This window comes from Dermochelys coriacea, chromosome 7 (genome assembly GCF_009764565.3).
Source record: "Dermochelys coriacea isolate rDerCor1 chromosome 7, rDerCor1.pri.v4, whole genome shotgun sequence".
Taxonomy (NCBI): Eukaryota; Metazoa; Chordata; order Testudines; family Dermochelyidae; genus Dermochelys; species Dermochelys coriacea.
Window position 1 is genome coordinate 67,269,574 of NC_050074.1, and position 13,869 is coordinate 67,283,442.

At 43.5% G+C, this 13,869-nt stretch overlaps 1 protein-coding gene across 36 annotated transcripts in view; it reads left to right on the plus strand.

Annotated features, from left to right (window-relative positions):
- ZMIZ1 (zinc finger MIZ-type containing 1) overlaps window positions 1-13,695 on the plus strand; it is a 504,711-nt gene extending 491,016 nt beyond the window's left edge. For 27 of the 36 annotated variants that reach the window (XM_043518779.1, XM_038410173.2, XM_043518778.1 and 24 more), the window contains 2 exons: window positions 7,440-7,688; window positions 11,510-13,695. In XM_043518779.1, the coding sequence (XP_043374714.1) occupies window positions 7,440-7,688; window positions 11,510-11,617 (357 nt within the window). In that variant the 3' untranslated portion in view covers window positions 11,618-13,695. The remainder of the gene's footprint in view (window positions 1-7,439; window positions 7,689-11,509) is intronic. The other 9 variants (XM_038410178.2, XM_043518791.1, XM_043518797.1 and 6 more) reach the window with 1 other exon arrangement.
- Window positions 13,696-13,869: the final 174 nt, after the last annotated feature.

The following is a 13,869-nucleotide window of genomic DNA, read 5'->3' on the forward strand; positions in this document are numbered from 1 at the left end:
GTATGCAGGCTGGAGTAGCTTTTGGAGACCCTTGTCATAGACCATTACATGCGGTGACTGCCGCCAGATCTCTGCAAATCGGTAGGCCAGGACGATCCGTCCATGTTTGACGAGATGATCACACTGGTAGAAAGACGGATGACAGACAGGGAACTGACCCGACTACCCAAGGAAGGCCCCTTTCGAAGCAAGCACCCAACCCCCACCTTGGAAGGTTGGGCAGCCAAACCCCTGGTGAGTCCTAGGTGGAAGAAGCGGGGGGGGGGCCCGAAAACCAGCGGGGACCCCAGAAGGAAGGGATTGGCCTGACGAAGCCCCCTAAGCCCCGGGATAGGGGAGTGATTAAAAGCAATTATAGATGTTATGCATGTGGGGAGTAGGGACACATAGCAGCACAGTGTCCCAGCACCGAGGAGCCTGTGCAATGTAACTTGGGGGATTGGGAGGTCCCATGCTCCCTTATCCACCTCACGGGGGTCGCATTAGCCCCACATAATTACACCAGGCCAGTGAGGATAAATGAAGCAGAGACTACAGCGCTTGTGGATTCTGGGAGTGCTATCACCCTCATATCGGGTAAGTTGGTAAAAAATAGTCAGCTGCTACAAGCCAAATGCATAGCAGTGACATGCATGCAGGGGGCCGTGAGCCATTACCCCACCATCCCAGTGGAGATAGAGGTTCAGGGAAACCCCATTGAGGTGACCGTGGGCGTAGTTCCTAAACTCCCATATCCTGTAGTCATTAGGAGGGATTATCCAGGGTTTGATAATTTACTCCCCCCGGAGAGGCTGGGGGGAGCTGGGGACCCTGAGGACAGCGACTCGTCACTGGGGGAATGTCAACCCCTGATGTTCGCTGAGATTTCTCAGGATCTGTTCTCAGCCCCCCAAAAGACCCGGAAGACAAAAAAAGAGAGGAAGGCCGCGAAGGCCTTGGGATCCTGGATCCTGACCCAGGGCCAGAAAACCTCCCTAGTAGGCAGATGGACGCGAGCAGCCAACAGAGAAATTTCCACCACAGAAGGTGAGCCAGTACCCCCAGCCATGACGGCGGCGAGCCATTGGAAGAAGCAGAAGCCGGCCCCTGGGAGCTTGGGCAGGTTAGTCCCGGGAGAGAGACTTTTGGGCGGAACCAGGCGGAGGACCCCAGATATGATAATGCCAGGAAAGAGGTGGCAGAGATCGATTGGATACCCGTGGATGGGAAGGTCCAGGGTCCCAGACCTTACTTTATAGTGAAGAAAGATCTCCTATACCGCGTGGTGCAAATGCAGGAGCAAGAGATACAACAACTTCTGGTGCCACGAAAACATCAAAAAGCCATACTGAGTCTCGCCCACAGTCACCTGTTTGGAGGACACCTAAGGGTAGAGAAAACCCAGGCACAGATCCTGTGGAGGTTCTTCTGGCCAGGAGTACATGAAGATATCCGGCGAAACTGCATCTCTTCTCCGGAGTGTTGGTTACACAGCACTCGCCTGCACTTGCGGGCTCCTTTGGTACCTCTTCCAATAATAGAGGTTCCTTTCGAACGGATAGCCATGGATCTGGTAGGGCCTCTAGAGAAGACAGCTTGGGGCCACCAACATGTGCTTGTTGTACTGGACTATGCAACCTGGTACCCGGAAGCTGTTCCCCTGTGTAACACAGCTTCCAAGACAATAGCTAAGAAGCTAGTACAGATCTTTGCCCGGGTTGGGCTACCCAAGGAGATATTGACTGATCAAGGGACACCTTTCATGTCCAAGTTGATGAAAGATCTCTGTTCATTGCTCCATGTACAAGCCCTATGGACCTCTGTATACCATCCACAAACAGATGGCCTTCTGGAAAGGTTCAATAGGACCGTCAAGGAAAGTGGTGAGCCGGGATGGAAAGATTGGGATACCCTATTGCCTTACCTCATGTTCACCATCCGGGAGGTTCCGCAAGCCTCCACGGGTTACTCTCCATTTGAACTACTATATGGGCGCCACCCTCGGGGCATAGTGGATATGGCCTGAGAAGCCTGGGAAGAGGAGCCAAATCTCGGAAGGAACATAGTTGAGCACGTACTGCAGATGAGAGGTCGGATAGCCCGAATTACGCCCATTGTACAGGAACACTTGGAGAGAGCACAGGAGACCCAACGAACCCATTATAACCACCAAGTGAAGCTTCCAACCAGGGGATCGGGTGATGATACTGGTGCCCACAGCAGAAAGTAAACTGATGGCCTAGTGGCAGAGACCCTACAAAATAATCGAAGCCATGGAAGAGGTGAACTATAAGGTGCGGCAGCCAGGCCGCCGGAAATCGGAGCAAATTTACCACATCAATCTTCTAAAACCTTGGCATGATTGAGAGACATTCTTAGTCATGCAGGAGACCCTTCCCCAGGAGGATAACTTACATGAGCAAGTGAGGATATCATCCGACTTGACGCCGATCCAAAAGATCGAGGCAGCCGACATGATTAATTGCAACAGAGATGTGTTCTCTACAAAACCGGATGACTGAGACCTATCACCATATCTGCACAATGCCTGGAACCAAGGTAACATTGAGACCCTACCAAATCCCAGCAGCCAAAAGAGAGGAAATCAAGGCCGAAGTAATGAAAATGTTAGAATTAGGGGTTATTGAAGAATCTTAGTCAGTGGTCCAGTCCAATTGTTCTAGTGCCTAAACCTGACGGTACCATGAGATTCTGTAATGACTTTCGCCGACTGAATGAAATATCCCAGTTTGATGCATACCCCATACCACGCATCGACGAACTGGTTGACCGACTGGGTAGTGCCCGGTTCTTGACTACACTGGATCTGACAAAAGGGTACTGGCAGATTTCTCTGACCAAAGAAGTTAAAGAAAAGACAGCATTCTCCACCTTGGATGGGCTATTCCAGTACACCGTCCTCCCTTTTGGGCTACATGGGGCCCAGCCACATTCCAGCGCCTCATGGATAAGCTGCTGCGCCCCCATACTAGTTATGCAGCTGCATACCTAGATGATGTCATCATCCATACGCCAGACTGGGGAACCCACTTGGAGAAAGTTGAGGCAGTACTGCGCAACATAAAGCAGGCTGGCCTCACTGCTAATCCCGCTAAACGTACCATAGGGCTAGCAGAGGCTAGATACCTGGGAAATATTGTGGGAAGGGGTATAGAGAAGCCCCAAACGAATAAGCTAGAGGCAATTCAAAACTGGCCCCGGCTGACCTGAAAGAAGCAGGTCCGTGCATTCCTAGGCGTGGTAGGCTACTACCGACGGTTTATTCCCCACTTTGCCACTCGGGCAAGTCCCCTAACGGACCTGGTGAAGGCCCGAGGTCCAGACATGGTAAAGTGGACCGACACAGCAGAGGGGGCATTTACAGACCTTTGGACGGCCTTGTGTAATGACCCCATACTCATAGCCCCGGACTCTAACAGGGAATTAGTTTTACAAACAGACGCTTCCGAGGTGGGGTTGGGAGCAGTTCTGTTGCAAATGGTAGGAGAAGAGGAACACCCAATCCTCTACCTAAGCAGAAAGCTTCTCCCAAGAGAACAGAAATATGCAGTAGTCGAGAGAGAATGCCTTGCTGTCAAATGGGCTATGGAGACACTGCATTATTACGCCTCTTACGCCAGCGATTTACACTTGTGACGGACCATGCACCCCTCCAGTGGATGCAGCGGAATAAGGAAAAGAATGCAAGGGTCACCAGGTGGTTCTTATCCCTCCAACCATTCCAGTTCCCCATACGGCACATGGCTGGATGCCACCATGGCAACGCTGATGGTCTGTAACAAGCATATTGCCTGGCATCCCAAGTTGCCCAACTCTAGGGTATTGAGCAGAGGGGATGATATGTGACAGGGCAAGGCCAGATGGCTATGGAAGAGTAGTGGGAGATAGATATATTAGCTCCAGGCTAAACAAATCCCTGGTACCAGGATAAGTGAAATGGCAGCTGCTCCAGGTCAGTTAAGACACCTGGGGCCAGAAGGCAGGGAGAAGGCTAGGTTGATTGGGACACCTGAAGCCAATCAGGGGCTGGCTGAAACTAGTTAAAAGCCTCCCAGTCAGTCAGGTGGGGGGACATGTCAGGAGCTGTGGGAAGAAGTTGTGTGGTTAGAGAGGCTGAGTAGTACACACCATATCAGGCACAAGGAAGGAGGCCCTGAGGTAAGGGTGAAGTGGAGCTTGAGGAAGTGAGGGCTGCTGTGGGGGAAGTAGCCCAGGGAATTGTACATGTCATGTTTCTAAAAGGTCAGCTACCATAGCTGATACTATTAGGGTCCCTGGGCTGGAGCCCGGAGTAGAGAGTGGGCCCGGGCTCCCCCCACCCCACCTTTGCCCCCTGTTTAATCACTGAGACTGGGAGACAGCAGAGACTGTGCAAGGAAGGATAATTTCTCCTCACCTCCCTTGCTGGCTTATGATGAAAATGGCTCAGTAGACTGTGACCCTTGTCTCTAGAGAAAGAAGGGTTACGTGGAGGGTCACAGTGAGCCTCTGAGGCTAGCAAAATCCGCCAGGAAACGCGGGACCCACAGAGGCAAGGACAGAGCTTTGTCACAATATGTTTTCATAACATTTCAGCGGTCGCAAATAAGTTTTAAGGAGAAGGTTATTTCAGACTAATTTCAAGCCTATTGCTCTGAAAAGCAGAGGAGTAGAAGAATTCCATATGAACATGGTACCCGGATTAATAACACATGTTCAGTAGCACTCTCTCTCTGCGGTGAGATCCAAAGATGGGCTGCTGAATTTACATCTTAATCCTTTTCGCACCGTCCATTTTCTGTTGAGGTCAAAGGAATATTAGGTTTTGGCTGGCATTTTCAAAATAGCTATGCAGGTGTATTTGACATCCAGATTCCTAGAACTTAGTGTCAGTCTTATAAATGCAGTCAGTGCTGTTTTGTGATGTTAAATTGGAGAAGGGGCTTGCATCCCTATTTTTGGTATAAACTGCTATTGTATAGATTGTGTACATCTCCATCTTAAGTTAGAGTAGTACAAAACCCAGAAAAGTCTGTGGTCTTAGAAGTCTTTGGTGTGCATGCCACGCTGTAAAACAAAAGCAGTTTTGTTAGACTGTGCATCCTGCTTTTTTATAATGTGGATTAGTGTTTTTAAGATACAAGGATAGGGACATGAAGAAATTAAAGATGTCTGAGTGATGTTTAGAAATGTTGCATCCTGCTTTTGCATCCTCATGAGCTTTTTTCCACTGGTAGATTTTATGGGGTTTTAAGGTCTTGAGTAAATAATACACTAAATAAGGTGAATTTAGAGCCCAAAATGTCTGTCTGAGACACAAGTTTACCTTATAAACAATACTGAAATGTAGAGTTAGATATTGGTCTATAATGCAGCTTTTTTGGATCCCCTATCCTTTGATGTTGTTATGAACAATCATCCATCCAGCAAATAGCTCAGTCACCAAAATATTTATCTGCCTAGTCAGAAATATCATTTGTCAACAGTGGTGTACAAATGTTGCCTAAAATATTTCTCTGCTTTGAAGTGTGTCTGTCTGAGAACATAAGAATGGCTCTTGGTTTAAATAATTGGTTTTATAAATTTCTTGCAATTATTCCAGCATGCTCATATTGTTGTGCCTGTTGGGTTTAAATGGCATAAATTAAACAGGAGTCCAAGATAATTATATTTTTTTAAAAAATCTTTCCCATTTTATCAACACTACTTTGTATTATTAAAAATAAATATTTTTTTAAAAAATCTAGCTTACTTTCCCAGACTTCTGGTATACATTTATTCACTTTGTTAGATATACAGTGACTGTCCAATTTCTCTAGCATTTCATAACGTTACTAGCTTTGACACCCATTTACAGTAAGGCTTGTACTGGTATCACTACATCAGTGAGGGGTGTGAATTTTTTTTTAACTGATCTAGTTATACCAGTAGAACCCTTACTGTGGACACAATTATACTAGCATAAAGGTGCTTTATACTAGTATAGAGCTTATTCCTCTTCCTGTATGGGAATAATTATACTGGCATAACAGAAGCCCACACTAGAGTGGGTTACACCACTTTAACTATACCAGTATAAGTAAAGGAGTGCAATTTTGTGTTGACAAGGCCTGAGGCTTCTTTGCACTATTCTGGCAGTATAAAGAGACCTAAATTACAGTTACACTCACTTTCAGCACCATTTATATAGCCAGAATATTGTAAAGGGACCTCTGTGTAAATGACAGTCAGGCCCACTGGAAATTAAAATACAGAATTGTAGACAAATATTTGAATAAAAATGACTGGTTTCAGTTATATTTTTGACTGTTGTAAAATATTTCTATTAACATAGGCTTTTATAATAAACCTCCCTTTTACTTTCCAAAATTAAAATGTTCCAGCTAAATAACCTGACAATTCCCTTTGAAGTGAAAGGGTCAATTCTGACAGAGTTTTGCTGGCTTTTGTTGGTTTGTGTTGGATTGTTTTCATGCTGTTGTTTGCATTTGCTCTTTTATTTCAGCTCTACTTTGTGGCAATATGTAGCATTCCTCAAAAAAATGTTCACATTTGCTTATCCATCTACCCAATTAACGTGAACACATTGGTTCCATGAACATTCATGCACTTTTTTTCTCATGGCACCAAGGTCAAATTCACAGCAACACTCCAACATTAAAGGCAGCATGGAAAGGAAGGGGGAAAAATAGGGCTTGTGCCCTTTGATTGCTTCTTTATGATGTGAATAGAAGAACAGAAGACCATTCCCCAAAGCCCCAATAACAGAATTTTGAAGATTTGTTTAATTTGGGGGGTTGGAATTTTTTTGCACATAGAAATGTCAGGACTGGCAAGTCCTCACCTTCTCGGATTTTGAAAGAGGACTTCTTGGATGACTCAGAGGTGGACTGGGAACTTTCTCAGCCTTTAACTGAAGGACAGAGATCCCGAACAAAGAAAGGTTTTCTGTCAGGTGTTTTTAATTAAGTAATAACCAGAATGGAATAGAGTGTTGTTAATATTACCTACTTAACCAAAATAGTCTGAATAATGATCACTTGTCTTCTCAGTTAAGAAGGTTTCCCTTGACTACCTTCTTTGATGTCACCATACTACTATTTCTCCAGACATCCATAGACCCTTCCAGGAAAAACATGGTCATCCATACCTGGATTATTAATGCAAAGAAATAAGCAGAACCTTCCTACCCTGCTCTTTTCTCACCTTTAAGGCTTTGTTTGCCCATCATGAAGAAGCAAATAAATAGCACAAATCCAGTGCCCTCCCCCATTTGCAGAAAACCTTTAAAGAGACAAACATTTCCTCTGATACTGGGATATGGGATTCTCTTTTCTGATGGCTTTTTTTTGTTTTGTTTTGTTTTAACATTCAGTTGAGGAATTTCATTTTCTTCAAACACCTTGAGCACTGTACCTTGTGGCCTCACTTTCTTTTCCTGCTTTTTTCCTCCTTCGCAGATCCCTCATCCTGGCAGCACTGATCAATCCCATAGTTCCATGCAGCAAGGTTTGCACGTACCTCACCCCAGCAGCCAGTCAGGGCAGCCATTACATCACAGTGGTCCTCCTACCCAGCAGTCCCGGCAGCCGCCACAGGCCGCTTCTAGCAACCATCCACACAGTGACCTGACTTTTAACCCCTCCTCAGCCTTAGAAGGTCAGGCTGGTGGACAGGGAGCATCTGACATGCCGGAGCCCTCACTGGATGTAAGTTTGTGTCATATGATCATCTGCCTGCTTTGGAATGTGCTTTACATTTCTGAGAGGTGGCGGGGGAGGGCAGGGAGAGGGAAGGGGAAACAGCTTGCACAGCACATCATCGTTTCATGCATTGTTACATGAACGTAATCACTGAAGCTGAGATGGCAGGCGCTCTTGGCTTGCTGAGAAAACCTTTCTGTTGTAAGCAGCTGCATGACACGCAAGTCACATCTTCGTTCTAGTGAGGGTGTTTCCATGGGGCCAAGCTTTTCTCAAGACAATAGATCATTTAAGCATCTGATTTGTTTTTCTTCTTTGGACTGGTGAGCCTGCATATTAAGGACTAGATCCTGAAGTTTCCACAGGTCCTGAGTAAGGAGCAGGGCACAGTTGCCCTGTCCCAGGTGCATGGACTGAATTGTACTGAGAAAGTCACAGTTCAGAGCCTGTTTCCCCCCTTGCTCCTAGGACATAGTAATCTGCGCCAGCCTGGCATCACTTATCATCCCTTTCTATGCTAACTGGTGTCTGGGTGAAAGCTTTTCTCCACCCACACCCACCTCTGCAATAGCAGCCCTGCAATGGCTGCTCTCCCTCACCATGCACAGACCAGCCCTGAAGGTAGCCACTGCAGGGAAGCAAGCTAAGAGAATGCCTTTTGTCCCTTTACTCCCCTGTTTGGTTGCTTAAGGCAGCTCATGACTGAATCCTGAGTTATTGCTGTATCCATTTTAAAGCAAATCGTAATCCTCTCTTTCAAACAAGGTTAAGGAGTTAGTTTATCTGTCTCCAGGAAACCTTTTGGTCAGCCAAGCACTTCTTCAAACATACATTTCTTAATGCTAGGGTTGGGTTGGGTTTGGTTTTGAATCCAATCTTGCTCCTGTCCTCATATTTTCAGTCTCTAGTGTGAACTCAATACATGGTGTGATTATAACTTCCAAAGTTGTTGTGCTGTTGTGCTGCATTCTTGCACATGTATTTATTGCTCATGCTTTTAAATGTTCTCTGTCACAGAACAGCATCGTGTCTTTAAATAGCCATACTAAAGGAGGAAGGGTGGAAGTAGGGGAGACAGGATGACCCATGTCATTCTGGTCATTCCTCCTTTAATAACGATGAAAGTTCTAGGCGGGTCAGTTTCTAAGGCCGTGTCTACACTTATAAGCTTATAGAGGCACAGCTGTACTGATACATGTGTGCTACGCTAAGAGCGCCCCTGTAGCCCATTATGCTGACGGGAGGGAGCTCTGCCACTGACATAATAAAACCAGCTCAACCAGCGGCGGTGGCTAGGTCAGTGGGAGAGTGTTTCCTGCTGACATAGCGCTGTGCACATGAGCACTTATGCTGGCAAAATGTATGTTGCTCGGGGGGGGGTGTTTTTTCACACCCTGAGTGACAAAAGTTTTGCCCATATAAGTGGTAATATAGACATGGCCTTACTGTGAGCCAGATTCTGCTGCCATTCATAGCAAGCTCACACTGAAGCCATTGGGGGATGCACTTTGAGGGACAGCTACTGAACAAAGCCATTAAAGACCACATTCAAATAGTGTGAATGGGTTGCATAAATAGCTAGGCTCCTTCTCATACAAATGTTTAGGTAACATAGAGAATGCTCTTTTGGTTGAGGCACTAGGCACTCATTCTTTGGGGATAATCAGAGTATAAAAATCTGGATAGATAGACATGGTTATCACCGATAGAATCATGTTGGATTCTTGAAGAGGCCCTGAAATTGCCTTATCTAGGTAATGAGACAAATACTGCAGAATGTGCAGTGGGAGTTCTTTGAAACATAGGTAGAAATTCATTAGTTGATTACTTTAGTCTTCAGTGAACATGTTATGAAGTAACGATGGGATACAAATGTCATGCAGTGTTTGATATCAGGGGACTAAAAGATCATTTCAAAATATGCAGTGGCTAGTAATCTAGCATGGTGTACTCATTGGGCAGAATAATCTGCCTCAGTGTGGCTGAATATGATGATTCCCATAACATGAGAATTTCTCTTGTGTACAAAGAACTACATTATCCAGCTATAGATGTAGATCTGTTCTTGTGTTTATACAGCAATTCAAGACACTCTAGTTTTCAGAAGTCTTCTTTTTACAAGCTCAGACTGTGTGCAAAGATACCAAATAACTGGCACAAATAACCAAACAAAGATTATGTTTACACAATAATTCTCTGTGGGCCACACACGTATAACTGCTTGACTGCAGCCAATGACTCCCTGATCTTTTACAACCGCTTCTTTTTTTTAAATGCACCCCCAAACTTGGAAAAGTATGGCTTGCGGGATAGGGGAGAGAGAGATTGTTTAAATCCACCCTTCCAAAAAATGCAAACAGTGAGCCTCAACAACATTCCGTTAATTTTTTAGCATTAATTAATTGTAAGGTCTTGAGGGTGGGGGCTGCCTTGTATTCCGAACAGCACTTTGCACGATGGGCTGCAATTCTGAACAGGGCCCTTGGTGACAATGCTTTTTTTACATTTAATACTGAATAGAAGGTAGATATTTTAAGAACAACAACAGTTATTTCCTCTTGGAGATGTAATCATCATTTTTTAATCATCACAATTAAATTTTAAAAAGTAAATCAAAAAAGTGCAATCTTTGTGTTTCTCATAAAATTTAGAGATTACATTTACATTTCATTTTTAAAATATTGCAAGATAAATTTACCTGTTTAAAGTTAGGGAATGAAAACTATATTTGCATAAGAATACTAAAAATATATTAGTGTAATATTAATATACAAAGTGTAATATATTAAAGTCTAGCTTTTAGTTTTGCAGCATTGGATAAACACATAGCAGCTCGAAGTGTGCATCTGAGCTGCTATTCCATTTGTTAAAGTAATCCATATTTTTTATCTTGGCACTAAAAGAATTTTGAATATAAAAAGGGCTTATTACATACTCTTTTCACTGCCACACTTTAAATTTGTCATTTTTGCTTTTTACCAAGAAACTGTTAGGAGCAGAATAAACTGTAAAATGTCCCTGGTTGTGAAACTGAATCGTTAGGATTCCTGTGTATATGTCAGACCAAAAAGGGATCTGAATGGAATTTTGAAGAAGAAATTTTCCCTGTTTGAAGCATTATGTCAGTGGAAATATATCTCAAAATATTTCTGCTGTTACTCTTCAAAAGCTGTAGTGAATAGAGACTGCACTCTGCTGTCAGACAGGGGTATAGTGCCTCTGAATCATTTACCCAGCTTGGGTCACCCATAAGATACATCTGCCGATGCCGCTGCCGATTCATCTTTCCATGCAGATATGCATAATCCTACTTTACCTACTTAAAGATGAAAGATAATTATTGATCAAACTTAGTGCATATTTAGAGTATGTATTTGCATATAACTTTTATGAGTGCTCCCTATGAGAAAGTCGTATACATGGGCAAGAAAAACCTTTGCAAATATCACCAGCCAGGGAATTAATTGTAACCCCTGGAATAAACTCACTTTGCCCCACACAAAAGGGATTCGTGTTAAGGATGTTGGCCTTGAGACTATAATTGCCACAGTACTGGGATGGCTGCAATTCTCATGCCAAAAGTGGGTTATACAGACTTGCCCAGTCAAGAGTTCAGACTAGATGATCACAGTGGTTCCTTCTAACCTTATACTCTATAAAGTGGCCAAAAAATCTTACACCATCTTAATTTGTCTTGTTTATGCTTTGGATTTGTTTTGATGCAAATACATTACAGTCAGTTTCCAGGTATGTGCAGTTTTTAATCCCTCGTTCTGCCAATCTGTTTCCATTATCTTTAATTTTCCTTTTAACTTTATATTTTGTAGCTGCTTCCAGAACTCACAAATCCAGATGAGCTGCTTTCATACCTAGATCCTCCCGACCTGCCAAGCAATAGCAATGACGACCTTCTCTCTCTCTTTGAGAACAACTGAAACCCTATGTATTTTCCCCATGCCCTCACTTGTCCACACATGGGTAGCTGCACAAAGAAGAATCTTCACACTCCCACAGAAAAACCAACAAACTCAGACTTGATCAAATGGTGCACTCCCTGCTTTCTTCATCTCAGAACTTGTTTTGTCAGCTTCACTGACTGTGAAAGCAATGGGAGGGGGAAAAAAGAAAGAAATGCAGTGATCTCACAACGAAGCATAGACAATAGTGCAGCTAATGGAAACCCCATTCATTGTTAATCTATAGAGAGAGAGTTCTGTGATACATATAGTGTGAAGTATACTGGCAAGAACCAATCTTGGCAAGGAAACAAAAGGCAAAAGAATGGAACTATCCTAATTGACCGGTCTCAGAATGTCCTTCCAACGAGTGTTCTTCCATTTTTTTGAAACCCTTCCCCCACTTTCCCTCCTTCCCCCCTCAACTGCAGATTTGTGTTGGACAAATTGTATTGACCACACACATAAAGGAAAACAAACATCTTAACCACCAAAAAGCACAAATAATACAATAAAAATCAAAAGTCTGGAAGAAATGAATCAAAGGGAGACATCTGCATAACTAATATTTGTCTTCAGTAGAGGAGCCCTGAGAATCTCCAGGCTGCAGACAGTGTGTGTTTGTGTTTATAAAGCGTAGGAATCTGCGACACCTGTTTGCAAGGGATCCCTCTGCTTAGACACACAGACTCGGAAAAAAACCTTTAAATTTGTTTTGGGGTTTTTTGTGGGGGTTTTGGTTTCCAATCACTACCATTAGTGACTGTGTTGTTATCCAATTGTTGACATGATTATTTTTATCCCATATATCCATTCAAAGCAGAAGAAGAGCGGGGAGGGAGTGTAAAAAGTTTTCTATCTCCCAGAGCCTTTAGTGTGTTCCGTCTCTGTGTCATTAGATCCTCTGTACTGCACAGCTAGCAGGACAAGCTGGATGAAGGCAGGGAAGAGCTTACTGCATGATGGGGAGAGTGACATCACTCTTGGCATTTTTTTTTAAGAGCTTGAAAGGAGCATTGAAATTGGACAGACACCTTAGAGCTTCTCTTTTGTTTTGCTTTGTGTTTTGTTTACAAGACTGTTACAAGTAATTAAGCCTTTTTCCGCCCTGTTTTTTTTAATTCTTTAGCAGCCCAGGATGTTTTATTTTTCAAGAAGGATGGGCATGGGAAGAATAAGTAATTGTTGGTAGGTTACTACTGCCCTCAACAGACCCTGCTGCCACAATCACTGTCTTGCCCTTGTGATCTGTGCTTCTCGTGTGGTTGCTTCTCCTGCATGAGCTTCCTATTGCTTCGGTGCCCATTTTTGTGCGCGCGCTCTCATAAATTATGTACAGTAGCCGTGTAAAAAGTGCATGTGTGCCAACTTTGCCCTCGTGGTGCGACATTTCAGCTTTTGCCTACTGTACAGTTATTGCTTTCTTTATTACAAAAGCAAATTTGACCACCACCACCCCATCCCACATCCCATCAAATAGTCCTTTAGTTGTTCTGAACAATATGTTTTAAACTTAACTGCCAGATGGAATTTTGTTAGGATATTTTTTTGTCCGTTTGAATATGTAATCTCTCACTCTCCCTCTCTCCCGCTCCCCCCCTCCCCATTTCTCTTTTTAGTTTGCAACGCTGTAAATGGCATGACACATGCTTACAGTTCTAGATTTGCTTTCCTCACCAAAGTCAATATTTGTAAATTCTTTGCGTATTTTTGTTAACATTTCCCACTACTGCTGTACATGCATCGTGATATATATATATGCTAGTCCGCAGCACCTTGCTGTAGATATTAAAGGAAATGGCGGTTTAGTTCTTTTATTTTCCAATAGGCGTATTGAATTTGTCAAACATTTTATGTAGAGGTGTTCCCACGCTTATATTTTTCCTGTTTTATGGTTTTTTTTAAAAGGCGCTGTTCATTATGCAAAATCAATTATTTTAAGAATTGCTATTGTAAATATCTGTGTGAATATTTTAGGATCGTCTTTGATTATATTCAACATTTTCATCATCTGGTTATCCTTTTGCTGGTGTTTTTAAATACCTTGTCTGGGGGGGGAGAAGGGGGGGTCCTTTAAAAAAAAAGTAGGGTTCTTTAACAGAATGAGGGAGCATTTTTTCTTTAATAAATTAGCCCAATTTTCATATCCATTTCTCAAATGAATTGATACATCAGGCAGTACCTGGGCAATCGGGTTCCAGCTCTGTCATGCAAACTGAATAATAATTCCC